The sequence below is a fragment of the Condylostylus longicornis genome, unplaced genomic scaffold (genome assembly GCF_029603195.1).
Source record: "Condylostylus longicornis isolate FDR11 unplaced genomic scaffold, ASM2960319v2 ptg000001l, whole genome shotgun sequence".
NCBI classification, from domain to species: domain Eukaryota; kingdom Metazoa; phylum Arthropoda; class Insecta; order Diptera; family Dolichopodidae; genus Condylostylus; species Condylostylus longicornis.
The window spans coordinates 6820795-6836297 of record NW_026577970.1 but is presented as its reverse complement, the minus strand read 5'-3'; the positions used below and the strand labels follow the sequence as shown (position 1 = coordinate 6836297).

The 15503-nt window shown below is 22.8% G+C and overlaps 3 protein-coding genes across 5 annotated transcripts in view; 2 read left to right on the top strand and 1 right to left on the bottom strand.

The window, feature by feature from the left end:
- The window catches only part of LOC129612701 (protein strawberry notch), a 42192-nt gene extending 39161 nt beyond the window's left edge, over nt 1-3031 (top strand). Inside the window, exons 11-15 of one of the 2 annotated variants that reach the window (XM_055530269.1) lie at nt 28-308; nt 365-1872; nt 1965-2103; nt 2164-2512; nt 2596-3031. In XM_055530269.1, the coding sequence (XP_055386244.1) occupies nt 28-308; nt 365-1872; nt 1965-2103; nt 2164-2512; nt 2596-2835 (2517 nt within the window). In that variant the 3' untranslated portion in view covers nt 2836-3031. The remainder of the gene's footprint in view (nt 1-27; nt 309-364; nt 1873-1964; nt 2104-2163; nt 2513-2595) is intronic. The other variant, XM_055533532.1, reaches the window with a different exon arrangement.
- Nucleotides 3032-4894: 1863 nt separating this feature from the next.
- Nucleotides 4895-6687, bottom strand: LOC129616433 (protein GUCD1). Of its 2 annotated transcripts, none has more exons than XM_055532147.1 (7): nt 6527-6687; nt 6297-6437; nt 6022-6083; nt 5824-5953; nt 5609-5756; nt 5464-5546; nt 4895-5410 (listed from the first exon to the last, which is right to left on the bottom strand). In XM_055532147.1, exons 1-7 carry the CDS (start codon nt 6531-6533, stop codon nt 5304-5306), a joined length of 678 nt encoding a protein of 225 aa, XP_055388122.1. In that variant the 5' UTR covers nt 6534-6687; the 3' UTR covers nt 4895-5303. The 2 variants fall into 2 exon arrangements, with proteins under 2 accessions (XP_055388122.1, XP_055388059.1); XM_055532084.1 differs by having other exon boundaries at nt 4896-5410; nt 6022-6089.
- A 756-nt stretch (nt 6688-7443) lies between these two features.
- LOC129618447 (uncharacterized protein C1orf131 homolog) lies at nt 7444-8162 on the top strand. The gene has a single exon (XM_055533191.1). It carries the CDS (start codon nt 7625-7627, stop codon nt 8141-8143), a length of 519 nt encoding a protein of 172 aa, XP_055389166.1. The 5' UTR covers nt 7444-7624; the 3' UTR covers nt 8144-8162.
- The last annotated feature ends 7341 nt before the right edge of the window (nt 8163-15503 follow it).

Genomic DNA, 15503 nt, shown 5'->3' with positions numbered 1-15503 from the left:
TTTTTAATTCGAGAATGTTTTAACTAGTGGGTTGAAGCAATGCAAAAATTTACTGAGGCGGCTGAATTAATAGATGCTGAAAGCCGTATGAAAAAAACTATGTGGGCACAATTCTGGTCAGCTCATCAAAGATTTTTTAAATACTTGTGCATTGCCTCGAAAGTTAATCATGCAGTTAAAGTGGCAAGGGAAGCTATAAAATATGGTAAATGTGTTGTAATTGGTTTGCAGTCTACTGGAGAAGCGCGAACTTTAGAGCAGTTAGAAAGAGATGATGGTGAACTAAACGATTTTGTCTCAACAGCAAAGTAATATTATTGCAAATTCAATTAAGATTTTTAATATAACAATGTTATTATTCCAGAGGGGTATTTCAATCTTTGGTAGAAAAACATTTTCCAGCACCAGATAGAAATCGAATCAATAAACTTTTAGGTTTGGAATCAAAAAAACCAACATTAGCTGATATAATGTCAGAGGATACGAAACCCAGTTCTTCATCAATAAACATTGCTTCATCATCAAACTCGAATAAAAGAAAATCCAATAATAAAACAAAAAATTCAAATCATAAAAAATCTAGGGTAGGTTCATCAGATGCTAGTGAAAATGATAATTCAGATGATTCAGATTTAAATGGTACTGATACAGAGCTGGAAGAATCTGAAAATAATAACTCTGACAGTGGTCAAAGTAGTGATTTTAATCCATTTTATAATAGTGATTCAGATAGTGATGCTGATCCATGGGTTTCAAGAAATAACAAAAAGAAAAAAGTAAAACCTGCAACATCAGCTAACAATAATAGCAATAATAACAATAATAGTAATAGTAATAGCAAGAAAAAGCCTCTATCTACACAAGATAAAATACAAGAGTTATTAGAGAAAAAACAAGGGGAAAAATCTATTATTACACAAACTATAAATGGAATCCAAATGCAATTAGGACCTCCACCTAAAGATGCTATAGAAAGAGCATGTAGTATGAAAGAAGAATTATTACAGAAAATTGAAAAAATTGGTGAACGCTTGCCACCAAACACATTAGATCAACTAATTGATGAGCTTGGTGGTCCTGAGAATGTTGCTGAAATGACCGGACGTAAGGGACGTGTTGTACAAAATGATGATGGTTCAATACAATACGAGTCACGTTCAGAATCTGATGTACCACTTGAAACATTAAATTTAACTGAAAAACAAAGGTTTATGGATGGCGAAAAAGATGTTGCTATAATATCTGAAGCAGCATCAAGTGGAATATCTCTACAAAGTGATCGTAGAGCAAAAAATAAAAAGCGACGGGTACATATTACATTAGAATTGCCGTGGTCAGCTGATAGAGCGATACAACAATTCGGTAGAACACATCGATCAAATCAAGTCAACGCTCCAGAGTATATATTTTTAATTTCGGATTTAGCAGGTGAAAGAAGATTTGCATCAACGGTGGCAAAGCGGTTAGAATCATTAGGTGCATTAACGCATGGAGATCGTCGGGCTACAGAAACCAGAGATTTATCACAATTTAACATTGATAATAAATATGGTAGAACAGCATTAGAAGCTGTTATGAAAACTATAATGGGCTATGAATCACCAATTGTACCACCACCAACTGATTATCGTGGAGATTTCTTTAAAGATATAGCTGGAGCTTTAGTTGGTGTCGGTTTAATAGTTAATAGTGAAGCAATGCCAGGTGTGTTAAGTCTCGACAAAGATTACAACAATATATCAAAGTTCCTCAATAGAATACTAGGAATGCCCGTTGAATTACAAAATAGGATATTTAAATATTTCACAGATACTCTACAAGCAATTATAAGTCAAGCTAAAAAAATCGGACGTTTTGATTTAGGTATTTTAGGTAAGCGGTATAAGACTTGAATCGATTCATGTTTGTCTCCCTAATTGATAAATTGTTAGTTAATTCTCACATTTTTTAATTAATATTTTAAGATTTGGGTGCTGTTGGGGAAAACGTCACTAGAATTAAATTAATTAAATTTATAAGAAGACATGCAACAGGAATAGCACCAGCTGAATTACATTTTGTTCAAGTCGAGAGAGGCATGATATGGCAGGAAGCTATTGAAAAGTAAAAATATATATTTAAAGTAAATATTATTTAATACAAAATTAATTTTATCGATTTTAGATTTGCTGAAACTATAAATGAAAAAGAAGGTTTTTACTTATCTCATCAAGCTCGCAATGGTAAACGTACTGCAATTTTAGCGTGTGAAATCGAAACAAAACCAAATCAAAATAAAAATAAAAAAGAAAAATTAAATAAGAAAGATTTAATGTTTCAAATTTATAAAGCAAATACTGGACTGCAATTCAAGCCAGAGTCATTAGCTGATATAGAAAAAAAATATAAAAAAGTAACAATGGATGAAGCAGAACCACATTGGACCCAATTATATGATGCTTCTGTAAATACTTGTTCACATGCATATTGGAATGGAAATTGTCGAAATACTAATTTAGGAATAGAATGTGAAGTAATAATAAGTTTTTTATTTGAATCTAATGTTTTGCAAATTCAATTTAACATATTACTATTACTTTTCTTGTGTAATTTTAGTACGGGTTAAGACGAAGGACATATACAGTATTAGCTGGTTCAGTTTTGTCAATATGGGCACGTATTGAATCAGTTTTAAGTGTTAAACATAATAATAAAATGCAAGTAATTCGATTAAAAACCACCGAAGGTCACAAAATTGTTGGCACACTGATACCAAAGACTTGTGTCGAAACATTAATAAATGATTTAAAATCAGACGCAGAAAAAGTTGATGAACAAATTTTTTCTAATGTATAAAAAGAGAAATATATAAAAAAAAATAATATTAAATTAATAAAAAAATAAAAAACAAAAATATTTTTTTTTAAATAATTATACTAATACCTTTTATCAAACAAAAAAAAAAGTTTTTTATTTATATAATATTAATGAGACTTATTATGGATAAAATATTAAAAATGCTAGTAAATAGATATGTAAAAAAAAAACAAATAAGTATAATAATGGAATTAATTTTACAATTTAATAGTTTTGTTAAAAATTTTAAAGATATATATATAACTATTTATATATTCTCTCTGTACATCTTATGTAAAAAATTTCCTTTGATTTTACTTTTATATTTATATAAAATATATAAATAATTTAATTCTTCTTTAAAATCATATTAAATGAACAATGAAATCCTTGAAATTAACTATTTTAATTCTTATTCAAGTGAATAATATTATAAAATTAATTGTTGAAATAATGTTGAGGAAGAATTTTTTTAATAATATAATTGTTATTAAGTAATTGTAATCATAATTTTAATTTTGTCCTATTTAAAATAACAAAAACTCAAACGGATATATTCTTTATCTTGTTTCTTTTAGTTCTATTTAGTAATTTTAGAGTATGTATGTAAAAGATTATAAAATATAATTATTAAAGATTAAAGTTTTAATATATATAAATGTATACTAGTAATAAAATTCTGCTATGTTATTTAAAATTAAGAAGAATGGAAATTTTTAAAAGTGCTTAATGCAATTTAATCGCTTTTCGATAATAATGAAATTGTTTTTCTATTTTTATTTTGTGATTTTTTAAAAAATTTTCAAATAAAGAAAATCATTTTTTGTAAACAATATTGCAAATTTTTTTAATAAAAATCATTAAAATCATTTTGATTTTAAATAAAAAAATGTTTTCATTATTTTTATTATGGAAAAATCTAGTTTTTATTATTTATGTCTTTAAAAAAAAAAAATAGTTAAATTACATTTAAGTAATTTTATATTCGATGATTTTTTTAAAATTTTAGATTCTATTAACACCATTAGAGTTTTATTGATTTTTCTAATTAGGAAAATTAGGATTTACCTTTGTGATTTTTTGTGTATAAATATAAAAAATATTTATATACTAAAGTAATAAATAATTAGTACATAGAAAAGCAATAAGAAGTAATTTGTAAGCTAATTTCAACTATTTTTTTGATTTAATTTTAATTAAGTACATATTATTTTATTTAAGATTTTTTAATTTTTTATTTTTGAGAGAAAGAGAACTGTATCATTTTGTTTTTAATTTAATAGAAATTAATTAAATAATATAAAGCAAAATTAATTGAATAAAAATGAGAAACTTAAATTGTATTTTATTTATTATCACAAGGAAATTATTATTTGTATAGGAAGTTCTATATTATTGATATTATAGATTGTTTTAAATTTATAAACAGATGGCGAGCATTTTTACTTCTTATAACCAGAGTAATCATTTGATTATTTTCCAAAAAGTAAAACTTGGTCATTTTTGAAAATTCAGTTACAACTTAGATCAAGCTGACCAATTTCTATAAATTAAAACTAGAAAATCTTCAAATATAGCATGTTCGACAAATCTCTACTTTGTTCAAAATTCGTATTTCAATAATTCTACCTAAGACCTATGTTAATATACAGTACGTTCGATAAATCCAAACTACAAAATCTGTAAAAATAGCATGTTCGAAAATGGCAACCGTTGTGTTTAAAACTCTAAAGGATTTTTTTAAGTTTTTTTATAACTGTTGCAAAAATATTATAAATTTGAAGAGCGATAATAGAAAAATGTTGGATATTGAAAAATTATCGAGTATGTTACAAATCAAAAAGTTAAATATTCAGTTTCTGCAGATTTTAACTATAGTAAAAAGACTTAAGATTTAGTTTAGACTTTCAATGCATGTCTGAATTATCAAAATTTTCTTAATCTTTAATTTTATTATTGCTTAAATAAAAACAAATATATTGTATATGCATTATGTTTGTACATATATGAATTTTATTTTTTTAACAATTTTATTAAAATAAATTTGTATGTACAATAATTCAATTTTATAATTTTTTGTTTAATAATCTATAGTAAAATGAATAGATACATTTTTCATATTACTTTTTGTAATGCCATTTTGTAAACATAATAACTTCAATACAAATTTCTAGATCTCTAAAAACACTTGCTCAAGTGATTCCATTTAAAAATTTAAATCAAAGCCAATTAACAGAAAACCAAAATTATCATTTATTTACAATGTAGATATTATGTATCACGATGCATTCAATATGCTTAGCTTGTAAACAAATGTAACTTAAAGCGGTGTTATTTGTTAATAAGTAATTTTCGAGAATAATAAAATATATTTTGTCCTCATAATACACTATTATCACGTAATTTGTACTTCATTTTCATAAAAAGCTTTAAAACATCCGATTACGTTAATCTTTTTGTTATTTTTTTTAGAAGTTCCAGGATTTACTTCTGTAGTAAATAAATATCACATCTTCATCAGTTCCATAGGCTTTTCGAGCTCTATCCATTGCGTCCACAGAAGTCACACATACATCTAAAAATGAAGAGTTCAGTTTCTATTTTTCAAATTTATAGTCAAAGACATACGATCATCTTGAGCTGGGTTTCTATATAAAACTTTTCTTTTAATTAAATCATAGCCACATATTACGACATAATGCCCCAAGTATCTGACATATATAGGAAAAATATTAAATTTGGTAGTCTTTTCTACTTTTTTAAGGTAACGTACCTTGATGGGCTTTGCTTTTGCTCATCCTTTCTTTTACAGTTATCGCAAGTTAAAAGCGCTGCATTAGTTAAAAGTATGACTGGACCATATTTGGATAAGTGTCGTATTATTGCATCAAATTTAACAGTTTTCTTTTCAACGTTAATACCTAAATTAAATGAAATTAATAACATTTTATGATATATTGTAAAAAACATCATACATCAAAATTTTACCTTTAGCTTCTGCCTGTTCAAATCTTAGTTTAACTCTTTCTTGGTCACGTTCAATTATTGGAGTATAATAACTATGTTCAATATATTTTGGATCCACTCCTATAGTTTTCGTTAAATATTTGTGAGTAACCTAAAATTTTATTGGCAGATATTAATTTTTAAAAGAAAATTGTAATAAATTTATTAAAATTTTCCTACATTAAATCTTTTAAGAATATAACACAGATCAATTGTCCAAGTTGAGGAACCGAAACCTTCTTCTTTACCTTGACAAAAATGGAGTTTAAAGTAAAAAACCATAACATAAAAATCTTTTGAAAATACAATTAAACCATAAGCTTCGCTATTGATAATTTTTAAGAATTTAAAAAAAATATCAAATTTTTAAAATGGTAAGCTAAAGTTGAATTTTAATGAGTAACGATGGATAAGGACCTTATTAATTAAATAGTAGTTTTTGAAAATTTACTTACGAATTTCATCAAAATGATTAACTATGTATTCTCGTGACAAAGCGCTAACAACCATTAATATACAAGATATTCCACAATCCCAGTCATATCTTTGGCGGAAATGGACCAATTTATATTCCTTATTAAGTGGTAATCTTGAATCTACAATTGATTAATACATAATTGATAATACATACATATGTATATGAAAAACTAGGCACTTATATTATTCACAAATGAAAAGAATTTACCTTCCATTTCTTAATTTTAATATTATTAAAAATCACTACATAAATTTCTGAATCTGGCCAAAAAAAATTATACCCAGAAAAATATTCAAAGATTTATTTTAATCCGATTTTCCATTCCTTAAAAGAACAAATTTTCATTTCATCAATGCCGATCGCCTATATTTCCCAGCCAATTTCTAAATATTTGACAGTAGATGTTTTTAAAGTCATTGTCAAATACATATATTCCTATAGCTTTTCCACAAAATATTAAAAAATCTTGATCTATCTAGTAAGATTAACCAAAATAAAAATGGTAGGTCGAAAATTTCACAAAAAATTAATTGTCGCTATTTTACTTCTAAAAATTTTGACGGTAAATGTGATGGGAATAGAGAATATTAATTATTTTTGAATACTAGCTCAAAAATTTATTATTTTAAGAACTTAATTGGTTTATGCATTTTATCATTTCGCATTGGTTCGTTTATTTTGCTTTGACAAAAAAAATACAATAAACTTATATGGTTTTGTTGTTTTTACGCTGTTTATAAATTAACAGAAAAAATATTTGCAAATAACTGTTAAGAGTAATGACATATGTAATTGAGCTAAAGTTTAATTATTCTCGTGTGAGTTAAATTAAACGCGCAATGCTGATCACTCTTTTTTAAACTATAACTTTGCATTAATAGTTGAAATGGGCTTCATTAGTTCATTCCCCTTGCCGACAAAATTTGCTTGCCAGATGAATGAAATGTGCTTTTCTGTTTATTCTATTGATAAACAAGCCACCGTGTAAAAATGGGTAATGTTACGAAACAGGCAAAAATTAAAAATGTGTTTGTGTGGAAACATTTTATTATAATTTTGACATTGACATTCGGCTTTGTTTTTATTTTACATAAAATAAAAACGTGCAGCAAAGCAGCTGGAAATTTTTATAAACAAAAAATTTTTATAAAATTATTGGTTGAGTTTAATATTAAAATTACTAATATCTTTTAGATATTGCAATTATTATCATCAAAGCTGCCAGAAAACTTTTTCTTTGAAAAACTAGAAAAATTATCCAAATTTCCAGTAGTAAAATTTTTTTAAAGCAAAAATATCAAATCTATGGATCAAACCAATAATAATTTCGAGTATGTGCCTACTAAAGCTTCTTTGCTAAAGAAAAAGGATTCCGAGGGATTTACGGCCACAGTATTTAAATCGCATAAACCAAAAATAAAAACTAATCCCGATACTTTTAAAAGTAATTTGAATTATGCAACTGAAATAAAAAAAAATAAAATACAACAGGACAGTGGAGATTTTGATATAAAAAAAGCAAAGCATGATGTTATTAATTTTGCCATTTCTGGATCAACTCATACAGATAAAAAGAAAGCACAAATTGCATTAGCTATAAAATTAGGTGCAAAACCACCAAAAAATGAATATAAAAATTATAAAGAATTACTTAATGAAAAGATACGAAAGAAAGAACAACAGGATCAAATAGGAGCATTTTCTCTACTGGGAAAGAATCAGTATGGTGCACCAAATACGAAATGTAGGAAAACACGTAGAAAAGCAATTGTTGGACAGATTTCAAAAAATTATGGTGTTGTAAATTCGAAAATAAAGAAATAATTTTTATTTTAACATTCAATATTGTATGCATTTCCTACTTTAACACATTTATATATATATAATAGTCGTGTAGAATAATTCTGTTGAATATTGTACAAATTATCCTTTTTATTTAGTGTATTTAATTTTAGAAAAAAAATCACAAAAATTTAAGTATGTAAATTCGGTAACGACTTTATTAAAATTTTTTTAATTAATTAAGGAGTCGTAGACTTGACGGCTATTATAGTCATAATGGGTCATTAATCAACAAAACTCAGTCGTTAGTATTTCGATAAAAAAATAATAAAAATTATATTGTACATATTATGTATGCTAACTTTCAAGAATATAAGAAAAATTGATAATTTAATAAAAATTGCAGAACTTTTACTAACGTGGAAAAATGAAAATAGATCAGGGAAATTTGATTGAAAATATTTTAATTAGGAATCATTTGTTTGTACTCTTATTAAAAAAACACAGTCCCCAACCTAGGCTGAGCATAGGAAGAAGTATGTTTCATTTACATTTATTAGAAAAATTTATTATTATTTAATTCAAATCGTAAAAAATAGTTAAACTATAATAATCCAAGATTTTACTATTCTCAAAGATAGGCTATTATTGTTAGATTTGCAACCTTATGCTCTCGTAGAATAATGTAGAACTTTGTTAATGTTTAGTTCAGGTATTTTTAAGAGCAAACTCGAATACTTGAGCTCGGTTTTTCAATATTTTTCATCAGGATATTGCGCGCCGCCAATGCTAACTCTAATTTTGGTGTTCTTAACATTGGTAAGGATACTCTGAGATGTGAACTTTCTAGGAATTTAAATTATGTTTAACTATAGCTTATATAACGTGGGTATTATAGTTTAAATTTTTTTTTGTTTTTGAAATTTTTTCTTTTTTGTTTAGTTTTCCGCAAAAACTGAATTAAAAATTTTTTTGTGTATCTCATACTAATAAACTCTAACCCTTTCTAATTCTCCAACAGTTCCTTTTTAGCCTAAACAATTCGTTTGATATACATATATATTTATTATGGCAGAAATATAACAATATTAAAAAAAAAAACGCCCTGTCGGGCTGCGTAAATGATGCTTTTACCCCAATGCATATAGTTGAAATAAAAATTCATTACATTTTTTTTTGTCACCTCTTAGGGAGGAATTTATTTTCTATAACTTGAATGTATTTTAGTTGTTACAGATTTAAATTTGAATTATCATTTTTATTAATTTAATTATTTTCTCTTGTTTAAATTCAAAAGTTTTAACCTATTTATTTATTTATTTTATATTAAAAGAAAGCGTTGAATTTTCAATTAATAATATGATATTTAATTAATGTATTTTATTTTTTTTAACTATTTTCAATACTTTTTTTTTTAGTCAGACAAAAAAATATAAATCATATTTTTATTTTACAAACTATTACGTTTTTCCTACACAATATAGTTGAATACTATTTTGAATTTTACTATTTTTTTATTTTCGGTTTCACAAACAAATGCCGAATTTAGAACACATTTACTTCACATTTTTTTAAATTTTCAATTGTTACACTTATTATTTTTTTCTTTAATATTTTGTTATAATAAATTAGAATATATTGTAGTTTTTTAAGGTACTAGGAATATTTTTTTTTTAATCAAAAATTATTATTAAAATGATCACATTTTAGATAAAACAAAATAAAAATTAATTAAAATACAAAAATGTAATGAAATAGGAAAAAAATTAAAAAAACATAAAAAAATTCAATTCTATTTCAAATGGTTTTTTTTTTAGGCACTGTTTACGAAAAGAAAATCAAAATTTACTTAATATTTGTATAATTTTGAGATACTTTTCTTAAAATTGTTATAATTACATATAACTATTTTATATTATTTTATCATTATCCTATTATGACTGGAATAATAGAGTTGAATACAAATTCATTATACATAAGATTTTTTTTTAATTAATTTTTTTAGTTTTAAAAATAATTGCAATATTGAATTTTATTCTATACATATCTGATTTATTTTATTTTTCTTATGATATTATATAATAATTAATTTATTGTGGTATCAGCATAATGCTGAATTTACATTTTTTAAAACAATAAAATAGAAAATTCGACATTAGTTTGAATATTTTAAATTAAAAAAAATTTTATATTATAAAATTAATTTATAATTTTATTTTGACATGATTTGCTTTATTTGGACAAAGGGACAGGAGGTGGGGGGAGAGGAGAATGGGTTGAATCACAATCATTTTCAGGTTTCAAAATTCTGTAAATTTAAATGGAATTTTATCTTTGATGTATGTATGCACATATCCAATTTGAGTTTTTATTAACATTTAATTAAAAATTTAACATTTTATGTTTATTTTTTTCTTTTTTTGTAAGTTTTTTACCGGCTTTAAATCTGTTTTTAACTTTACTACCAACAAGAATTATTATTATTATTACTACACCAATATATATATATTTTTTTATACATAAAAACTTTAAGATTTTTTTTATATATGTAATATTTTTATATATAATATAAAATGTGCTGTTGAATTTACAGAAATTAAGATTGATAAATTAAAAATTAAGCAAAAATTTTGGTAATGATTTTGTCTAGAATTATACTTTAACGTATTTAGTGTTACATACAGTTATTTAATTCAATAATTTTTTTGATTTATTGCAATAATATTTTAAATTTGTAACCAAATTTAATAAATTTTTAAATCTATAATTGTAATGTTAATGTTTAAATATTTAAATATAAACAAAAAATATTACTTAAAAACTTATACATATTCTTTTAAGACGCATCACTACTGAGTTAATGGGATAGAATCAATTTCGAAATTTGAAATTTTATACTGAAAACCTAAATAATTTTAAATAATATTCTATTAAATCACGTCATATATCTAACAGAACATGTATAATTTAACAAAATTTAAATAAATACATATTTTCAAATAATTGTGATACTACTAGAATTTTGTGATAGTGAAAATAGTGATTGTCTGTACATATAAGTTACTATAAATTTTGTATTAACACAAACTTTAGTTAAGAGTTTAAAAGTGCAATTATAATTTCAAAAAACTTCATATAGAAAATCAACAACACATATTTTCTTAGCTATACTCAAAAATAAGGAAAAAAAAATTATATAATCATCATGCATTTATAAAATATGAGCATACTAAGCTTATATTTATTTATATTAAAAATATAATACCGAATAATATTTAAGAATTATTATGTGAGTAGATCATTTTATTTTATTTTTATATAATTATGAAAACATAAAATTTTCTCAATTCTATCTTCATTCGAGTTGTAAATCACATCGATTCGAAATTTTCAAAATTACAAGGTTTGTAATAAGGCTCATTTAAAAAAAAAAAATATTGGATTTTAAAAATTTTAGAATAAAAAAATTTTTGTTAATTTATGATTTAGTCTTAGTCAGCGAACGAGTGTTGAACATACCTTCCACACAACATCAAGCTCTATATATGTATAGTGCATAGATATACTACAAAATAGTATAAACATATTATCAAAAAGTTTAATAAATGAAAATTTACGATCAGTAAGTTCTTAATACAAAATGTTTCGTTCATAGAATATCGAGTTTTTTATTAATTTGTTTTAGGTATCATCAGCGCAAGAACAAAAAATTTTAAATCATATTTTTCCTCTACTTAATACTTAGAATGAGAAAATTTTCATTTTTGTTTTCGATTCAATTATAAAGTGAAAATATTTTCAAATATACATAATATAGATAAATATTATATAATACAAATACATAATATGTTTCCTATAATAGTATAATATTTTTAAAAGCTAAATTTAATAATTAAAATTTTATATTTTAATATTTGATATTTTATACTACATTCTATATAATATATTCTAATTTTTTTTTTCTTTTATCGAATTATAATATTTTATTATTATTTTTCATGTGAAGCCTACAATATAATAATACAAATTTTCTTCTTAAAGAGATATCTATAAATTTCCTGAGATATCAGATTAAAGGAAAATTTATTTTTATATTATTTAAGATTACAATATTTAATTAATTAATATAAAAAATCATAATAGTTATTTATTTATTAAAGATATTTTCATCAATAATATACTTTTATATATTTATATTAATAAATGTAAATTTTAATTATATATACTTGTAATTATATACTAATTAAAAAAGAAAATTATTATGAGTTTACAAAATATTTCAAAAAAAAAAAAATAATTATTTTGTTTTTTAATATTTTCTCAAAAATTTCAACAACCAAATTGTGTAAATTAAAAAATAAATATCCTTTTTTATTGTGTTTTATAAGCATTTTTTTTTGTATTTTTTATTTTGTTTTCTGTAATTTTTAATTTAACAATATCACAATTGAATTCGTTTTATGTAATTTTTTTTTATTTTTTATTTACTTTTTTCACTATAAAATCAAAAAAAATTGTCATTATCATTCTTTTTTTTTTTTTTTAAATGAACTATTACCTATGTATATAATATATTTTTTGGAATTTTTTTTTTTATGAAATTTCTGATTAATTCCATGTTCTAGTAATAATAGTCTTTAAAATCTGAACTGCTGAATTCGAGGCTCTATTGCACCAGCTACTTTTACTTTTACATTTTAACTTTTTAGAAAAAGTCCTATTTTTATTAGTACAATTCATTAGTGCTTTGACTCATGGTACAACGCAAATTTTTTGATTAAAATAAAAAGTAAGAAGTGGTTGGTGTAATAGGGCCCAGAGTTTAAACATAAGGGCCAATTTCTTATTTGAATTTAAAAACTTTATTATTACTGTACTATGGAAGATCAAGAAATTTAGTTTAATTACAAAACCTTGCCCATTATTTTTATGTTTTATATGGTTTTTAAATTCCTTTGTAATTACAAGTTTGATTTTTTTTTTGTAATTACCAAAAGGAATTCTCATATTTTCCAAGAAAAAAAGAAAATAAAAAAAAGATATTGTGGCAAAATTATGATAATATTACAATAAAAAATTATTAATATACATTTAATTATTTTAAATATTTAAATTATACAATGCATCAAACTTAATAATAGTAAATATGATGGCTAGCCATTTTATTTAATTTGAAATCAAAATCTTATAATTGTTAGATAATTTTAAAAGTAAATTACATTGTTGCTAGTTTTATTTGTAATAAAAAATACATATATTCATTAACTAATTTTTGATTATTTTAAATTGCAATTATTACTTATTTAAAAAAAAAAACCAAAAATTCTAATTTTGTAATTTATAAAATTAGTAAAATTTAATTTTTATCTTTAATGTAAAAATTTGAATTTAAAATTTAAGTTTGAGTACATTGTATATGTGTATACTTTTAACGTGCATTTTTTTTTATTTTAACGTATTGGAATTCCTATATGTATAAGTATAATATATATTATATATTTACATACACGTATAATTTAAAATTTATATTTATATACATACTTCAAGTGCATTATTACATTTAAATTTTTTTGTTATAAAACATTGAATTTTATATTAATGCTTCAGAGTTGGGTTTAGAAATTAATCAGTGTAAGTAGTGGCTTTCTAGTCATAAATGAGTTTTATTGTATGCAAAATAATGATGAGGATTTTCGATAATTCAGATATACGTTTAAAGTTCTAAATAAAATTTTAGAAGTCTTTTTTCTAAATCTTTCTATCATGATCTTCTAATTTATAATATTTTTGCAGAAGTTATAAAAAAAACTTTACAAAATCCTTTAGAACTTTAAGCACAACTGTTATTTCGGTACATGCTAATTTTGCAGATTTTGCAGTTTGCTATAAAGGATGTTAAGACTTAAAAATTAAGATTGAATTATCGAAAATCCCCTTACACTGATTAACTTCTGAGCCGCTCTCCAGTATATTAACAAAAGCAAATTTTTTTTTGTTAAATCAAAAATTATCTTGAATGTTTTTTAAGACTAAAAATCTTATAAGTTAATGTTTTTTTTTGTTTTTTTTTTTTTTTTATTTTATTTTTATAATAATTTATTACGTTTTAATTAATTTTGTTTCGAATAGTTTTTTATAAAAAATAGATAAATATTTTTCGCATGCAATATTTTTTTTTTTAATTAATTTTTAAATTTCAAGTCTTAAGAATTTCAATTTTATTTCATTTCAGTTTTTTAAAAAAATCAAGCACCTCTTTTTATTTTTGAATACAAAAAGTTTTTATTTTATTTTTTGTTTTTTTATTGTTTTTCAAAAGATTTAGTTTATAAAAATGAAACAAAAATGAAAACATTATATTTTTTTTTTTTTGTAATTTTAAAGTTAAAGCCTTAAGTTTAATCATGGGTTTTTTGATTTTTGCAATTTGAATTTTAATTTGGCAGTGCTTTTAATTAAAATTTTATAATTTTTAATTTCAATTTCAGGCAGCTTGGAGTTAAAATAAACATTTGGAATATAAAAATAACTTTTTTAATTATAAATTTGTGGTTTTAAAAACAAAACAATTTTTTTGACTTAAAGGGTTTTCGTTTTTTGACGCTTAATTTCGTTCTTCCATGATCTTTAGTAAATAAAAAAAAAAACCCTGACTTCAAAATTGCTGTAATAAAGTATATTTACATTAATAAAACTCAGATTATGAGTTTTGATTGCCGAATTATGTATTTAATGCTGCTATTTTGAAGTCACGCAAAAACTTAACTTTTATTTTGTCAAAATTATTGGGTTTCAATTAAAGGTGAAACACCAAAATAAGTGTAAAAGAATACCAGTAAAGGTCTTGTAACTATTACTGGTATTCTTTTTATAAATTTTATTTTATTCAAATTAGTTTTTATTAAAAGCAGCCCTTTATTTAAATTATAATTTGGTATATATTTAAATGTATTTTCGAAATGTATATTTAAATGTATTTCCTTGAGTTAAGCACTAATCAATTTAACAATTCATTTTTTATTGTTGAGTAATTACCATTTTACAAATTTTAATGAATATTTGATGATATACCAAAAAAAAAAGTATAAATTTCTTATAAAGCACATTTTTTTTTTATAGAAAATAAAAACTTTAAAAGCTTATTTAATATAGTAACTCCCATATTCTCTTAGAAAAATCAATTAAGGTCAAAATAAAATCAGTTCCAAGAAGTTTGAAATTGTATACTAGAAAACTTAATGGGTTTCTTAATCTTAAGATATAAATCTAACACAAATATTAAATGGATGAATTTAAATTATACAATAATTTTCATTTTAAAACAAATTTTTAAAACAAATTGAAAAAGTATTAAAAGAAATTTTTAAGATCTTAAAGTTTTCAAGCAACTTTCAAATAGATT

Coding starts and splice junctions, on each gene's coding strand:
- LOC129616433 (XM_055532084.1), bottom strand. Junction 5,954..6,021: donor ATATTCTTAAAAGATTTAAT/GTAGGAAAATTT, acceptor ATAAAATTTTAG/GTTACTCACAAATATTTAAC. Junction 5,547..5,608: donor CAAAAGCAAAGCCCATCAAG/GTACGTTACCTT, acceptor TATATATGTCAG/ATACTTGGGGCATTATGTCG.
- LOC129618447 (XM_055533191.1), top strand. CDS start 7,625: ATGGATCAAACCAATAATAATTTCGAGTATGTGCCTACTAAAGCTTCT.